General features: G+C 41.0%; 2 protein-coding genes across 3 annotated transcripts; both read right to left on the minus strand.

The window, feature by feature from the left end:
• Positions 1-2,093: 2,093 nt before the first annotated feature.
• LOC104443808 (exocyst complex component SEC15A) lies at positions 2,094-5,908 on the minus strand. 2 transcript variants are annotated; one of them, XM_010057345.3, is made up of 3 exons: positions 5,687-5,908; positions 4,868-4,931; positions 2,094-4,755 (listed from the first exon to the last, which is right to left on the minus strand). In XM_010057345.3, the coding sequence occupies exon 3, from the start codon at positions 4,727-4,729 to the stop codon at positions 2,360-2,362; it is 2,370 nt and encodes a 789-aa protein (XP_010055647.2). In that variant the 5' UTR covers positions 4,730-4,755; positions 4,868-4,931; positions 5,687-5,908; the 3' UTR covers positions 2,094-2,359. The 2 variants fall into 2 exon arrangements, with proteins under 2 accessions (XP_010055647.2, XP_010055640.2); XM_010057338.3 differs by having other exon boundaries at positions 2,094-4,764.
• Positions 5,909-6,487: 579 nt separating this feature from the next.
• On the minus strand, positions 6,488-10,238 carry LOC104443818 (bZIP transcription factor 17). Its single transcript, XM_010057356.3, has 2 exons — positions 8,293-10,238; positions 6,488-7,257 (listed from the first exon to the last, which is right to left on the minus strand). The coding sequence occupies exons 1-2, from the start codon at positions 10,124-10,126 to the stop codon at positions 6,818-6,820; spliced, it is 2,274 nt and encodes a 757-aa protein (XP_010055658.2). The 5' UTR covers positions 10,127-10,238; the 3' UTR covers positions 6,488-6,817.
• Between the last annotated feature and the right edge of the window lie 7,355 nt (positions 10,239-17,593).

Genomic DNA, 17,593 nt, shown 5'->3' on the forward strand with positions numbered 1-17,593 from the left:
AAAAATAAGCAAAGTACTAGAACCCCACAAATTTCTTGCATATAATTTACTAGCAAACGATGCTATCATTCCTGTGGCCAGTTTACTCGGTCAGAGTTCCACTTCCGCCTGAGAGAGAGAGAGAGAGAGAAAACTCAAATAAAGATATAATACTGGGTACGAGGGTTAGAGAAGTTGGTACCCATCGTCCCGTGAGAATTGTGAAATCTTTAGTGCTTCGAGAAATAAAAACCGAGGTAGTCACCTTAAGCTAGGGGAATGAGATTGGCCCTTGCTCTTGGATGAAAAGCACAGTAAACAATCAAAAACGTATGTAGACAGATAAAAAGCACAGTAAACAACAATAAACGAAGTAAACACTAAACCAGGATGTATAAAAGAACCAATTTTTTAAGGCTGCACAGATAAGAAAGATAAGGCAGTGCCCATTGAGAATTATATGAATAATTTAACGTTTGGGCCATAATTTTGGATTCCAAGGTTCAAATTCCTCAAAATATGAGAATAGGGAAGCAGCACCTGATGGTCTCTATGGCTAGCAGCTAACTGCTATTTCTTCAGACTGTTTCCCGAGACAAGTAGCCCGAATATACAGAAAATGTTGACCATTAGAGAATCACATTAACAACATTAATAGATACACCGCATCATGACACTCTTTATCTTCTCTCGGTTAAATTGAATGGTCATAATCAATACTGATTAACCAACGTCTGCATAACTCGCTGGGGTTCGGGACAAATGCACATCTAGATGCAAGATAAGCGTGCTGATCGATGAGTAATCAATACTCCAGTAAACACCACTTTGAAGCAATTTCAAGCTCCAATCGATTGTTTTTGCTCCTGGCCAAGCAAAATAATATCACCACTCAGATAGAATACTAATATACTTATAAAGCGTGGAACCACAAAGAAACATGCAAAAGAGAAGAAAATGCCATTGCTTACCCTCTGACAGGTGATCGAGCGCCTTCACCTTTTTGCCCAAAGTCAATGCATGCACATCGCGTTATTTACTCTGATCTCATCACCTTCATTGAATTTGCCGACATGAAACTCATAGCTGCTGCTGCATCTATCAAATCCCATTACAGAGAATTTGCAACTGTAAGCATAAAGATGCTAATTCTTTTTCCCGAAAACTAGTGGGATAATTGATATTGCAGAGTAAAAGCCAATTTATTACATTTAAGCGAGGGCTCCTATCATCACTTGACATAGAATTAGCAGTGATCAGCTCTGCTGCCAACTTGCTGTTTTAGCATTTCCGACATCAGAGAAAGGACTGCTCTGGAGGCACAACTAAGCGGCGATTTTTATGTTGCGGAGGCCACTGCAGCTCCCTTTTCCGAAACCCTATCCATTGGGAGAAGGAATCCCCCAGTTATCGTGCTTCGGCATGTCTCTGACACTCACTCCAAAGATTAATATCATTAACTCACACCACTTTCTGCCAGGTGAAGCTCCTACCTTCATGATAAAGTGCAGCTTCCAATTACCCATTTCATCGAATCTTCTGTCAAGCATAACAAAATGATGTGCACAAGGTCCACATTCAGCTAACCCTGAAGCGCAGAGATTCATCTTAAGTGGGTGGTAAGTCAGATTTTTGGAGATTTGAAAAACAAGCATACATTTCAAAGCTAATTTACTGTAACAAACTCTTCGCCTGTTAAGGCTACTTAGCTATCTAAAAAAGAAGAAACTTCAGTCCAGTCATTGAAAGACTGAAAATTATGCTAAATCACTACCCGAAGATATCTCGCTAAACCTTCAACAGTCACAACACTTTCAGCAAGTTAATGGGACATGTAAAGGAAATGATTTCCACAAGCCCTCCACCAAAGGCATTATTTCTTCACCTTCCCTATAGTGCTCTCAATTAGCAACTCCATACCGCTTGGCTAGGTTAAAAAGAATCCCTAAATTGTTGAAATTATAAAATCTAATGTTCATGGAACACCAAAACAGATAGTTCTGGATGCTGAAATTCAACATTAACATTGGATAATGAAACTTTGCCATCTATTTCATGGATTCCGAAGTCAAGAAGGAGTAGAACAGAATACTTCCCAGAAATTCAATGTCAAGTATTCAAAAATGTAATTTTTGCAATAAAAAATGATGACTGCAGCCATAATTCCTCAATTCGCTGTATGTTGGTCGAGATCAGGAAAAAAACACATGGAGAAAGCCACATATAGTACATAAAAATGCAAGATAAGAGATTATCATAATAAAACGTCATGGAAATTAAAGAATCCATACCACGCTAAACATTTTTGGAGGGAGATAATTAGAAAAAAAATTAAAAGCTTTAAAATTCCTAAATCTAACAAAGGCAGTGTCAGGCAATCTCAGTTGAAGTCCTTCAGTCTCTTCTTCAGCACATCCATAGATTTCTTTCGCGAATTTTGTTTTGTACTTCTGTTTGAGAGGCTCCCAAAGATGCTATCTGGGGAATCCCTGAATTTCTCACAGATAGTAGCCACCTTTTTATAATCCAGTGCGCTGTAATTCTTTTCTCGGATCACTGGATTCATGAAATTCTCTGGTTGACTGCTCAGTAGAAGATTTATCAATTGCCTTGCTTCCAACAAGCACGCTCTAAAGCTACCATCCTTGTATATTTCACTCAAGCCTGTGCTGTGAAATCTCTCATCTGCAAATGACTCCAACATCTTTAAGTCATTGTTGATACCCATGACAGCATTTGCATTGAATCTCTTCACGCTATCACTAAGGAAAGCTGACACTATACAGTTAGAGATGTGCTCAAGAGCCCCATTTCCCACTTTGCACAAAGCATCCAAAGGCAAAATCTGCTGTGCTGTGGACAAGAGAGTGCCAAGGTAAATAAGCACCTCACTTACATATTCATTGCCATTTTCAGCTATTTCCTCCGTCGTCCAAATAATATGTTCTGTAAGTGCCATAAACTCATCCAGCTTGGAGTTAACCAAATTCAGCAAAGCAATATAAGCTGCATCTCTTGAGGTTTTCAGAACCACCTTAGCTGTCAAACCAGCTTGAGGCCTTTCAACCGATCGGATTGGGATCCCACAAAGTTGGGCAGTATGTCGAACAAAAAAATCAGAGGCTCTCTCAAGAAAAGCAATGTTTGCAGCAATTTGCATTGCTTGAGATACACCTATACTGCTGCTCTCAATTGTATTCAGTAGAGCTTCATTCAACACATCAATCAAGAATTTGTCCAAGTACTTCTTCACGAGGTCATATGAATTTATATGCACTCCATAGGACAAATAATCAACAGAACCCTTGATGAATGATCTGACAATCCGGCAAGCATCGGGTACCATTGCCGAAAATGGTGCAATATAAGGGAATGCAGGCATGATATCAGACGTTTGAAGATGAAAAGAGAGGACATTACTTTCATAATCAGTATCCTTTTTTATCACCATCTGCTCATAAGTGTCATTGCCAAGAACACCTATAATTTGTTGTCTGCACTCTTCCAAAAGAAGCTCATGGTACTTGTCTCGGCTATTATCCAGAGCCTCTAAAAGAGACCCGACTTCATAACCATACTGTCTAAGAGTTGCCCCAAACAGAGTAACATAATCCTTCACAAGTAGGAGATGGGTAGCAGAATCCATATGAGAGAATTGGTCATCCAGTACTGAAGTCATTTTGGCAACAGCAGTCTCCCACATTGTCTCGATCTGATCAGCAACTAAGAGCCCACTACTAGTTCTCAGGACACGGTCCTCTACAATAAAATGACCCGCAATTTGAGCAAAAAATGATTGATAAGATTCGACGAATGGCTGTGCAGACGATACCTGCAGATCGGAATTAAGCTGCAGTAGTCGATTCTTATAGTAGTATTCACGAAACTGCTCCTGGGTTCTCAGACAAGTATGGATGTGATATGCTCGATAAAGAGGGGTAAGATCAAACTTTAACACAAATTCCTCGTCCAGTTCTTCAACATCAAGAGAATAAGCAAAATCTCCTATCCCAGAAACACTCTGCTCTTCAGCCTTTCTTTGACGTTCCAGCATTTCCTCATCCCGTTGGCGGGCTGATGCAGCATGTCCTATCGCTGTTTGCCCGATATTTTTGGCAGAGCTTCTTATCTGTACAAGCCATTCGTTGAACTGGCTGCTTAGTCTCTTCTCAATATGCAATTTGATAAGGGGTATTCTCTCCTCAACAACCACTTTAAGAGCTTTGACAGGGATATCATGCAAGTAATTTCTCTCAATAATATCAACAGTTTTTAATGCAGGATAAAACTGCCCCTTGGAAAAGTGACCATTGAACTTTGCACAGAGATCCAAGACTTGCACACAGATCTTACACATCTTTATAGCTTCCGCAACATTCTTTTTTATTGAATAAGACTCAAGAAGTTCTTCAACTTTGATCAAAAGAGCACTCCCAACCTCTTGCAGTTTAAAATTGTCACTGGAGAGCTCGCTTTTGAGTTCTTCAGCATCAACAAGCACGCCGCGGAGCTCATCAACAGCTTGAATAAATTCCTCATAATGCGTCTTACAAAGCTCCTCGATCTCCACTTCTTTCTTCTTCATAACATGCTTGAGCTGCTGCAGGAGTGATTCGGGGCGTCCCATTTCAAAGGCATGTCGCACAAGGGGACCCAAATCCTCACCATTACCAATCAAAGTTGTGAGGACCAGGTCCTCTCCCCCATCTCCATTCTCTGCGATGGTCCTCCTCTTAGGTTTTGCATTCATCTTTCAGATCCAATCATAAAAAGACACTGCAAAAACTGAATAGATGTCAAGGGTTAGCCCTATAAATCCAATCATGCGATAGCACCACACTTCAAAAATATAGAAACGAAAGAGAAAGATTATTTCCAACTTAAATACCTCGATAAACAATTCAAAGCACACTATTCGCAGGTCGCAATCATTTCCTTATGTCTGGCGATTCCTGTTTAATATGGCAGACCACTCCAGAAGATTAGCACACATGCAGAACTTCTACAGCGAAAATATAGAAGACTACCAATCAGAAAATGCAAGATTATGACCATGGCACAGAGAAGGAAGACAAAACAAATCCAATCTGCCCTGAGCTACACAACGCTACTTACTTTTTCCCGGACAAACGCTGTCCTAGCTGACAATGGCTAAAAAGAAAAACGAAATGGATAGATGACGAAGCTGTTGCTCGAAAAACACAGATATCAGAAGATTGACATCACTAAACAGCCACGCCCAAATCGCTATCGGCGACTGCAACGAGCTCAGGTTGCCACCAATCGATCCACACTACGACGAACAGCGAAAATCTCCATAGCCACGACACACACGGGAGAGACCTCTCCACCAATCCACCACAGGACGCAGTTCAAAAATCGAAAAAAAAAAAAAAAGAATAGCACAACGAACTGAAACGAAATCGCCAATGCACCTCTGAAAACCATTCGTCCTCATAGCATCCGACGCGGCGGCGAACGCGTAGGTAAAAATGGGAAAATGCCGCAATCGGCCGTATCTCGGCCTCTTCAGGCGGAGATAGGCCGAGATACCGGCAATGGCGGCCGCCGTTCGACGGCCGTAGCAACGGCAGCGGTGCGAATCCGCAGGCACGAATTTCTCATCTAGCTTTTGTAACGCGAAGCCTATCCTCGAAAAAGGAAAAAGAAAAAAGAAAAAAAAAATCGTTCGGTAATCGTTCGGTACCTCCATGGCTGGATACGAGCTCGCGAGCCGATCGGAAGAAGGAGCTGGAGCTTGGCGATGGAGCCGCGCGGCTTCGCTTTCTTTCCTCCTTCGTCCGTTTTCCTGGAATTGCCAGCCGAACGCTGGTGACGCGAATTGATCTGGGGGAATTTTTTTGCCGAGGAGAGGGGGAGTGACTTTTCTCTCTCGTTTTCTCGGGAAAAACTCCGAGAAGAAGGAGGAATTTTCTCCCATTTGTTTTTAAAAAAAAAATTGAATTTGTTTATTATGAAGGACGACAAATATTCGGTAAATTACACATCGGTGTCCACGTGGAGCAGATGGAGGGCTGAGATCAAATTGGGGAGACCTTCTCAACGCTCACGGCAACGCGAGACTAGATTTGGTGCCAGCGATGTTCCTTAAGCAAAGCGAGCTCCCCATCGTCAAAGCGACAAAAGGTACATTGCATTAGCCAGACGATTGGTACGATGTCATCGATCAATTATATTTACCTTTCTTTTTCAAAAACTCTCGCTTACTATCAGATTATTTCTTTAAAATAACATTTTGGAGCTTCTCGGATTGGGCTTCGAACACGGGATTGTTAAGTGGCTAAGACTGACACGGAATGCTATCATGGACGTTCGACAATAGCACCTACAATTCGATCGCAACGCTTGAAATGTCTAACGAAATGAACTCGACGTCATTTTGAAATCGTTGAACCCTAATGGAAAGCAAAAGGAATGAAGATGATCATGATCGGGCCAGGCGATCGAAATGCCAAAAGCAGATAGCACTAGGGATTACTACGCTAGATGATACAATAAACTACATTTAGCCGATAGCTTCCAGTTGCTGACGAAGATACAAGAGTGCGTCGAACTGAATTTGCCTTATTCTATTGATTAGAAAAACATCCCACCACACCACCCAAAGAACTCAAGTTCCCATCACCCTTAAACATAGAACTCGAGGTCGGAGAAGCGATAAGATAAGCAAGAATTAGATGGTTCAACGGCTTCCAGGAACCCCCGTAAAGAGGTTCAAAGTACCGTCATATTAGCTCGTCTCCCTGACATATATACAAAACTGTGAGTTGGAGCAGCATGTTGTCGCCGCACCACTCTCGAACTTCTCTCCTCCACCTCAAGTGGTCACCAGATGAGGACCGGCACGCGGAAGCACGCAGGAATACGTCACGTACTTGATGCTATCCATTAGCACCACCACGAAAATGCGAGACACGGACTTCGGTGGCATCATGCCATCGACGTCGCCGTCTCCGGCTTCTCTGGGATCCACAAGTACAGACACCACCATCGAGGAAAGAGACTTGTTAGTTGGAAGGTCCCGAGTCTTCGAGTTCCTCCTCGCTCGCTCCTCCGACACGTTGAAGTTGGACCCAGCAAGGCGGGTGGGCAAATTGTGGAGGAATCTTCTGTTTCTCCCCTTGCCCGCATGAGTGGAGTTCCGACGACTTTCAGTAGTCACGTTACCAACTGGAGAAGCAGGTACTATGGCTCCTTTAGCGGAGGAGACATCAAACCGAAATACTTCAGTGCACAGGCCAGAACTCAGCATAGGCCCTGCAGCAAGAAAAAATTGCCGCGCTCATTCACAGCAATACGTGATATGCATCTTCAAAATAACACTGCAGGAAAAATTACAGAATAAAACAAGTAATCTACAACCTAATTTCAACCACCCACATGAAAGATAATGAAGGCAAAAAATTTGCTTGAAGCAGCAGCTTGAATGACAATGCAACAAAATAATTATTAGCCATGATGCAAAATGAGTACAATAGTGTGATCTACAACATAAGTAGAACACAGACCCTCTTAAAGAGATCACCCTTATAGGAGAATGATGACTTGGATAAAATCGAAGAACATGAAAAGAAAGAAGATACTAAGATCAGATCTCACCATTTATTAAAACAAAGTGGTATTTAACAAAAGTAAAACTTCAACCAAAATAACATAGCTGCATGATTGGCAATCTAAAGACAAATTTTATCTATATCTGGAAGTATGTATCAGATTGGCAATCCATATTTATAAAGGAGAGAACGCAGGGAATAAAGAGACTAAGGATCATAATCTTACATATTAATAATAGATAAAGCAATGTCAAAAGGGAAAAAAATGTGCTACTGAAACATAATAGCTTCATAGATAGTAATCAACGGATCAGCCTAAATAAGATCTAGGAAACATCAGCAAGACAACCCATATATGAAGAAGACAAATTATGCAGCTGACAAAAGCTGAATTCAATCAAACAACACACAGGTGCCTAAATCCTCACTGGAAGCAGTAAATCAATTTCAATAGGAAAAAACAAAGATAGTTTAGCAATTTTCAAGCTGCCAAAACCTCAGCAATTTAACATTTCACACTAGTGAACAATAGATCCAGCTTACTTCATTGAAGTGAATCTATTCTCTGATGCATTAAGCACCATATAAACTGATCATTCAAACACGGATAGTAACAGAGTTTTGAAAAAAGAAGGTTACTCGGTGAAAAGAATATCTGTTTGTAGATTTACATCAAACCCAAAAGACTCTAACGTGGGTATAATGTACACAGACACCGAAAGCAAAGTACCATCATTACCTGCAAGGCCTTCACGGAACCACTGTTGCAGCTTTCCATCTGCTGGTTTTGACTTCATGCGCTCCTTCAATGGATCGCCATTCCCAGAAGCAAGGGCCCTCTGCCTTTCGGTTGGTTTTCCATAAGTATGGGAGTTCGCCCTTGCAATTTCAGGAAGAGCCAATGCAGAGGCCAGATTTTGCCTTGTTGTCGGATCAGTAATCCCATCATTCTCTGTTTCACCGGATGCATGGGATGCCATAGCCTTCTCACTCGCCATAATAGAATGAATTATCAAGTTGCCATCAATTTTCACAAGCTTATCATTCCTAGGAACATACAAAGAGGCAACAAGAGGCTCGCTCATGTTGGGCATAGATTCTCTATCTTTTCTCGTGATCTTATAGTCTGACCTGCCACCACAGCCTCTACTACAACCAGTACCGTATGTTCCACCGGAAGACCCTCTTCCAGTGCCATAATAAGTACCATTCATATGTCCATTAACAGCCAGAACCCGACCTTTGTGATGATAATAATACCTATCATTTAAGTAGTTAAACCTGCCAGCACCTGTATCCCCGCTTCCACCGAACCTGACATTCACCATTGGAACCAAACCTCCGAAAAGCAAAACAAAAAACAGCAGACCAAGAAAACTCACACTGGCAACCTTCTTAGTTTTACCCTCACTCTTTTTAGTCTCAACTTTCTTTGCTTTGGAAGCCGACACAGGCTGTTGAGGTTTCAATCTAGGAATTGGGACCAAAGGCACCTGCGATCCTTGCGGTTTCATGACATAAGGTGCACAAGGAACCCATGGATAAGCCATATGCCCCATCGGAGGCGCAGGGTACATACCCGGTGCTGGAGGCGGACACATTCCGCCACCACCCAATTGCTGTCTCAAGCTGACATTTTCAGCCAAGAAGAACGATATTTTGCCATTCAATTCCGCAATAGTGGAGTGCATGGACCTCACCTTCTCCTCAAGCTCTTCCACGTAATGCTTCTTCCTCTGTCTCGAGAGCTGCGCACTCTCGCGGTTCCTCATCAACCTCGCTTTCTTTTTCCCTTCGTCCTCGTCGTTGCATTGCGAATCATTCACACTGACCGCGGCCTCTGCTGATCGCCTGTACTTAATGCTCCGAGTTTCAGAGACTGTATCATCCTGCACCTTCTTCCGCTTCGCCAGAAAGGCATTAGATATCTCCTCCTCAGCTTTCACCTTCTCATCGGCGGCCAATTTGGAAGAAACATCGCGTTCGAAGCTTCCGGAACATGGCGAAGGAGGATTGGTATCGTCCGACAAGCCAGAGCCTCCTCCATTCCCCGACCCCTGCGACGAGACCGGACCACCCGAAAACTGCCGATCACCGGAGACATCGCAGTCCGGCGACGGAACGTTGGACAAATTCTCAGGACTCGCCCTCTGATCGCCCGATCGGTAGCTACCAGACTCCGCCGGCGGGCAATTCAAGTACCCGGCGACATCTGCGGACGCCCGGTCGCCGGAGATTCCAGAGGAACCGGACTCGCAATTGATCTGCTCGGGGTTCTCGGCGGGGGAGGGGATGAGGAAGGACTCGTCCTCGCCGGGGAGGTAGAGATCGCCGAGGCCGTCGAAGGTGAACTCGAAGTCCCCATTGTCCCCGAAGCCGAAGTCGAAGGCGAGATGGGAATCGAAGGGCTGGGGCGCGCCGCCGCCGATCGAGCTGGAGTCGGGGTCGGCGCCCTCGGAGAAGAACAGGGGATCGAGGGGCGGGATCGGGAGGCAATCGAAGTCGGCCTGAACGACGGGGTCGGGGCCGGAGGCGGGAGGCGGCGGAGGATCGGAGACCGCCGGATCGGCCATCGCTAGGGTTTGCGCGAGGAGGACGGAGGGGGACGGGGAGCGAACGAGCGAGGGAAGGATGGGGAGGGAAAGGTCAGAAGTCTTTCGGGGGTTTTGCGGACTCGTATTGAAGACGGAGAAGACTCGCTCCTCCGTGGAAAAACCCACCCTCCCCGCTTTGCGTGGCAAAGGCGTCACGCTTCCTCGCCCACGTTCGCTCTCGGCGCGTGCGTCCACGCCCGTACCCCTCTCTAACGCAAAAAAAAAAATATGGGTCAATTCCATAAAAAACACAAACTTTAGGTGAAATCCCAAATGGTAAATTTCGAACTTTATTTTATTTCAAAAAAAAAAGCATGAATTTTAGGTGTTCTCCCAAATCTGGCTCAAACCTTATTTTGTCTATAAAAAAAACATAAACTTTCACTCGTGTCCCAAATCTAACCATCTGTTAACTCTCATTCCATAGTCATCCGACGTGGCATTAAATTTAAGAACAAGACCCAAAAGAACAAGAAAACAACTTGCCAATTGTTAATTATTAAATTTAAGTCTGTCCTCCAATGAGGTGAACTTTACAAATGATTCTTATGGGAAAAATAAGTCAACAGCTTCAATTCCATGGGACAAGGCACATAGCTAGGGCCATTAGATCAATTAACAATTGGCAAGTTATTTTCAATGTCAGAAGCTAAGTTGGAAGCAAAATATTACATTACTTTAAAGCAAGATATTAAAAGTGTATATATCTTGTAGTTAAATAAAGATGTGAAGTCTATTTGTAATAGACTTACTTCATTCATCTTCAAATAGACTTTGAGTGGAAATGCCACATTGGATATCTGTGGAATGAGGGTTAATGGAGGGTTTAATAGAGGGCCATATTTGGAACACAAGTGAAAGTTTGTGCTTTTCTTTGAGACAATATAAAGTTCGGGCCAGATTTTGGACAATACCTAAAGTTCATGCTTTTTTATGGAATTGGCCCATTCTTTTTTGGGTAAATAGTATTTAATATTCTTTTACAATTGTTTACACTAAAAAATGACAATTCTTTTTGTATTTATTATCGACACGTAAAATCTTTTCTAGATACATCCATTTTTCATTAGAGATAATTTGGTGAGAACAATGACAATTTGAGGCATCAATAGCTTGAAAGAATTCACGATCTTTTGGATGCGATCATTCAAGGGTGGCCACTAGGGATTCGCCCCAGTGGCCACCCTTCCAACATAGAAGGGGGAGGTGAGGGGATTCAAATCTCCTACCTTCTCGATGGGGTTGGGGACGCGTAAGTTTCGGGAGTGGGTTTCGACTCCCACGCCTGCAAAAAGGCGGACAAAAAAGTCTGAGAGTAAATGTAGAGTAGGAATAGAGTAGGATTGACAAAAAAAAATTCCGTCAAAAGCATATCTATCTATTTTCTTCGGCTCTATTGATTAAACTTTGGAAACACCATAGATATTGCCTCCTCATAATAATTCTAATAAATAATTTTGGTAAAAGGGATTTAATTCCGACAAAATAACAATAAATACTTGATCATATGTAGCATATCATGTGCACTTTCCTGATATTATTTTCTTTTAAGATTACACCTTTTTTTTCCGTTCACATATAATAGTTCATGCCCAAAATAATTCAAAACACGTGTCGATCGTATAACAATGAAGGTTAAAATTGATAAAAACATATTGAGATAAGATGAATCATTCAAAACTCCTTTATAATTCTTTACATGAAGAATAGGCATGTCTTAACAACCAAACTAAAAGTCAACCCATCTTTACCAAAAAAAAAAAAAATAAAAAGTCAACCCATCAATCGCAAAAATAATACATATCAAAATTTAAATAGTACCCGAAAGAAAAATGCTAACTTTTTCTTTATCGCCTCGGCATCTGGCATCTCTGTAAGATGCTCTTCTATTTTTCATTTAGCATAACTTTTTGACAAGAACTTCTATATAAACACAAAATTACTAAATTATAGCAAGAATCAAACTATTAGAACCCAATATTTATGTCCTTAGGAAAGGAATAGTTAAATCAGTCAAAATAGATCTATTTCTTAATTCATATAAGTGCTAAGTGAATTATAAATTGATTTACAACTTATTTAGAGCAACTCATTTTCATAACTCTCATTTCAATTTATCGCTTCACTCACACCACACTCTCCCCTGCATTTGGTTGTGAGTTTTCATAGGTCAGGTTAACTACAGGTTATTAGATTTGCATCTATTTGTAAAATGGATTGAAATGAATTTGATAGGTCTATTTGGGCATAATTATTTAGGACCCGACCCGATTGACCCGTTCAATGGGTTTAGGAACAGCGCGTGGGTGGAAAGCGGAAGTGGAAAAAGGACACGGAGGCGATGACCCCGTAGACCTCAACAGATCCGATCCGAAGGACACGTTGTTGTGGGGTTTAGAGTGAGGATGGCCGGGTGTCTGGAAACTTCGGAGCTGGGTTGTTCGCTTCCACGCGCAATTTTCGTTACCCTCACGCCACCTACCAGTCCTTTTTTCTTCCCCCGTGCTTTCCATTATTTTTTATTATCCTCTTTTGATCCTCACCTCTCTATAAACACTTCAGATTTAGTGCCACCGAGGCTTAAAAAGAAATTAACATATTTTAAGCACCTACAGAGAATTAATTAAAACGCCTCGATGAAAGAGAGTTTATCATTTCCACTGTACTATATTTCTCGTGCTATGTGTAATTAATGCATTAAATATATATATTATTTATATGAGTGCATGAAAAAACTTCAACAGCAATTTTGTAATTTGCTTCATGAATCATTCGAATCAGCTCAATTTCTCTTGCGACTTAAATTCAATCAAACGCCGCTAAGAGTATACATTGACTCAGACATTGCTCTTGAATTATTTAAGAAAACTACCCAAGAAACCTACACATTTAACGCCTTATCAGAATTATCTAACTACGATTGTTAAGTTTTCATCCTAACCGAATAGTTTTCAAAAGGATCACAAATCCTACACTCTATGTAGCCTCTGTAGACTTCAATCTTGCTTTGTTCTATGTTTTGGTTGGTTTTCAGACCGGAGGGAAACTAGAATCAAGTCAAATATACATTCTACATCACTAAATTTTGATTGTGTTAAAACAAGCTTCACAAAGATGACCGCAAGGAAAAGGAGATGCACCGTTTTCTGGACCTTTTTTTAATAGTGTGAGGAGAATTGTGGTCATGTGGCTCTATTGAGAGTTTCTTAGGAGTTAAGGCACGATTCCTGAAAAGAAATATTTTAACCGGTCTTTTCGGATGTACTGGAGTCTAAACGCAATCTAATAGAATACATGATTTCCCTGGGAATTTCATTCTTTCTAAGAGCAAAAGGGTCATTCTACTAACGAGGAATTTTGAGGGGGAACGTGGTTTTCACTTTTCAGCCCCACCTCGCCTCGTGAATGTGATTCCACCCACCGTTATGTATTCGTGCCAAAAAAAAAAAAAAGTACGATCAATACCGTGAGAAATTTCATACTAATATATTTATGATAAATTCATTTTAAATTAATTTATTAACCATAAAAAAACTTCAAATTAGTACACTTACGTTAATTTTATCTAAAACTGATTCAATTATGACAATTACATCCTTTGTCAGTTTCTATTAAATCAAATAAATACCAAAAAAAATCACAAACCGATTAACATATGACAAATGGAGAATAAATTATCAATCAACTATCATATGTCACCCGATTCAATAATATGATTGTAAATTCCAACAAAAACTAATAATAGTGTAAATTTATTACATGTGTATTGATTTGAATTTTTTTTATAATTGGTCAATGTATTGCAAGACAGTCGAAGGCTAAGGGAACAATATGAGGTAATCAAAAAATTAGTTTTGAGTAAATTTATGTAGGTATACCGATTTTGAGAAATTTATTACAGGCACACCGATTTTGGTTTTTGATAATATAAATCCAAAGAATATGAAAGCCAAACATTTAATGTCTCGCTTAGTTCCGTGGAAAGAAATTTGCAAATGGACTTCCATTTCTCATAATGAGATAATATTGCAAAAAGTTTTCGTCCGATACTTCTCATCGACGGCAACGGCGATGGCGATTGCATATTCTAGCGAATGGTGGGGGCTGATGACTACCGACGGACGGTGGCAGCCACGACAACTGGCTGCGGTAACCATCGACGGATGGCATTTGAGTTGGGCTTTGATTGCTTTGTGATGTTGGGATTGTGAAATTGGAATCTCAATACAAGCTGCCACTAGATAATCCAATTCCGCATCAGTCGATTATCTAATTCTACATTTTGATTTTTCTACAAACATGAAAATTATAGGAATCTGAATCTTGATCTTTAAAAATATCCAATTTCACACAACGCTTAAGAACAACCGTTCCCCTTATTTTCTCATTTTCTCACCGCCTCCTCCACCTCCAAACTTCTTCCTCAACTCTCTCCTCTCCTCTCAATCGCACGCCACAATCGACGCTCTCGAGGCACGACCACCGCCCCTCGCCGCCATCATCGGACCTCTCTCGCCATTCGATATATCTGCTCATGCCCGCACGGCACAACTCCGCCTCTCTAAACACGTCTCCCACCATTTGTCGATTCTCTTTGCTTATTGCAACTTGCCAACTCCAAGACGCCACCGACCCTCAGGCAACCGAGGAGGATCTCGCTCCTGCCCTGTCTGCGCGACCGCGCCGTCGCCCCGCCCCCGCCGTGGATCGAAACCGCCTTTGGCCTGCCTAACGGAGGGAAAAGGTTCGAGATTTTCAACTCTCAACTGCCGCTGACTTATAATACCGATGGAGGTGAAAGCTGAAAATTCAACGCTCGGTTTAAGTAGGCTTGTTCAGCACTATTAATTTAAGTTTTTGCTGATGCTGGAACTCGGAACCGCGGGCTTGGTCTGCAACTACCTCGAGAAATCAATCCGCAGCTGTTTCGCTGGAAAAAGTCAAAAAATCTTTCACCAAACCTTTGGGTTTTTTATGAGGAAAAAGGGTTTTCGTGTTGATTCTTGACTGGAGATAATTTGGCAGGGAAATTGAAAAGACGATAATGAAGAACAGGTTTCCGGAATTTAGAGTGCTGAGAAGTAAATTTTGCAGGAAATAAAGCAAATAAAAGATTAATGAACTTCATTGACTAATGTCCGGGAAAATGTGCGATCGGATTTGCAAAATAATAATCAAACACAAGCGGACACTCCTGCTCCTGCTCACTATAGTTAGTGCCACGCGTCTTCCGAAGTTTTTTTAGTCAGAATAGATTCTGAAAATTGAAAAAAATAAGGCACTATTTAGTAATATTCCAAACAATGTCTGTTGTTTTATTCCCTAGAAAAAGAAAATCGGTTTGATAAATTTTTTGTTCTCAATAACAAAATTTGTTTTTTTATTCTTGAAAATAGAAACAAAATCAAGAAGTAAAAAATAGTAATTTCTTATTCCCGAGAATAATTTCATAGTCAAGTCCAACTTTTTCTTTTTCTCTTTTCTTTTATTAATTTGTCATTCTCTCTTCTTCTTCCTCCCAACCGATCACCAACCACCACCGACCACTGTTGTTGTCGTTGGCAGTAGCCCGCGACTGGCTAAGCGAAGTTTGGCAAGCTCACTGGAGGCTTAACTAACCATCGCGAGCCTCGGCCTTGCAAATCTGGGTAACGCTAAGCCTATCTAGTGGCTAGTCGAACCTTGCCTATGGCCAGGTGAGCCTCACCCAGGTGACTCGAGGTCAAGCCTCGCCAGACCTTGCCCTAGCCTGACAAGATTCTTGTGAGCTCACCGGACCTCGCCGAGTCGGTCGCCGTCTCAAGACTGGCCATGGCCAACGACTAGCTACAAAGGAGGAGGAAGAATAAGAGAAAAGATAAAAGATAAAAATAAGAAAAATATATTATAAGTATTAAAAAATTAAAAGAAATAAAAAAATATAAGAGTCATGCCAAAAGTATTTTTATCCCGAGAATAAAAATTTTGGACAATTATTAAACGTTTTTAAATACTTAGAAACTCATCCAAGCAAAAAAAAGAAGAAGGAAAAACCATTTGTTCCCTAGAGTGCTATACAATTAAATGAAGAATAGATTTTGGAATTCAAAGTGCTACGCATCTTCTGAAGTTACCAGTATGTTTTTCGTACGTTGATAATCATTATCCACAAAAAAAAAAATCAATATTTCCGAAGTCTTTGAAATAAAAATCGCCACTTGATATAAGAATCATCACACCATGCTAAAAATATGACACTTGAATCCGGGAATCGACACATCTTGTTTGTCCTCCAATTCCAGCATTTAGCAAAGTTTACAAACGATGAATCTTCAATAATTGACATTGAGTGGCAATATTACATGCCGATACTTTAGTATCGACATCTTCACAAAAGTTGATATTTTTTCACGTAAATAGCCACACAACCACTGGATGACTGCATTTGTGCTTTGAACCCGTATTTGCCCTCCGATGCTTTAGTTAGCATTGAAAATGGGGGAAATCTAGATGAGGAGAAATTTGAACCTAAAATGGAGAACGGTGTGTATTTGGAAAGAATTCTGAAAGAAGAAACTATCTCCAAGTCTTGGGTTACCACTTATATGGTACCGTGAAGTAGTAGCCAAGTTAGATTGGATAAGTGGCAGCCTATGAACGATAAGTGATAAAATGACGCGACAAAAAAACATTAGTATTGTTTTAGAAACCAAGGACATCATTGTGTGTCCAATGAGATAAGTAAATAGATGTTTTGCCAATATTAGCTTACAGGTTAATTAAGTGATCTCATCTAATACTCGATTTGTTTGTTTATGTTATATACCCATCAACATAGTAACAACATGTATTTTTTTTTTCTGGGTAAAGTAGTAATAACATGTATTGACAGATGCTTAGCTTGTTAAAATCACCCTTATTGATTTTGATTTAAAGAATCCATTTATTTAAACTAAAAATCACACAACTGGCTAAAGAACAAGTTAGATGCCCCAAGATATGTTTATTTTTTATTTTTTATTTTAATTTATAAATAATAATGGGAAAAAGCCACTAAAAATCCAAAATTAAACAAACGGGGAAATAATTTTTCTTTTTATCTTCAGTGGTCCACATTGTCAAATCGAAACATTCCAATTCTTAATTTTCAAATTTATTGATAAACACCTAAATTGTATTCACTTCAATTTGAAATTTTCTTCCTCTTCACTCCGCTTACGTGGAATTTCCGGCGCCGATCGGGCCGACGTGGCTAATCGACCCGTCAAATAAGGCTCGACCGGCCAGACAAGGAAATAAAAATCTGACCCGACGACGCCCTCCCCAGAATCGTCCTACGTGGCGGCACCCGATAGGCGGCAGGCCGAGAGCGCACCGAAAGCGGGAGGGCACCCGAAAATCTTCCCAGCCAATCGTCTGACCATCTTGTCTTTTTCTTTCCCCGATATAAAAATCTGCAAATATTTC

Source organism: Eucalyptus grandis, chromosome 1, assembly GCF_016545825.1.
Source record: "Eucalyptus grandis isolate ANBG69807.140 chromosome 1, ASM1654582v1, whole genome shotgun sequence".
NCBI classification, from domain to species: domain Eukaryota; kingdom Viridiplantae; phylum Streptophyta; class Magnoliopsida; order Myrtales; family Myrtaceae; genus Eucalyptus; species Eucalyptus grandis.

Coding starts and splice junctions, on each gene's coding strand:
- LOC104443808 (XM_010057345.3), bottom strand. CDS start 4,729: ATGAATGCAAAACCTAAGAGGAGGACCATCGCAGAGAATGGAGATGGG.
- LOC104443818 (XM_010057356.3), bottom strand. CDS start 10,126: ATGGCCGATCCGGCGGTCTCCGATCCTCCGCCGCCTCCCGCCTCCGGC. Junction 7,258..8,292: donor GTTCCGTGAAGGCCTTGCAG/GTAATGATGGTA, acceptor TTCTTGCTGCAG/GGCCTATGCTGAGTTCTGGC.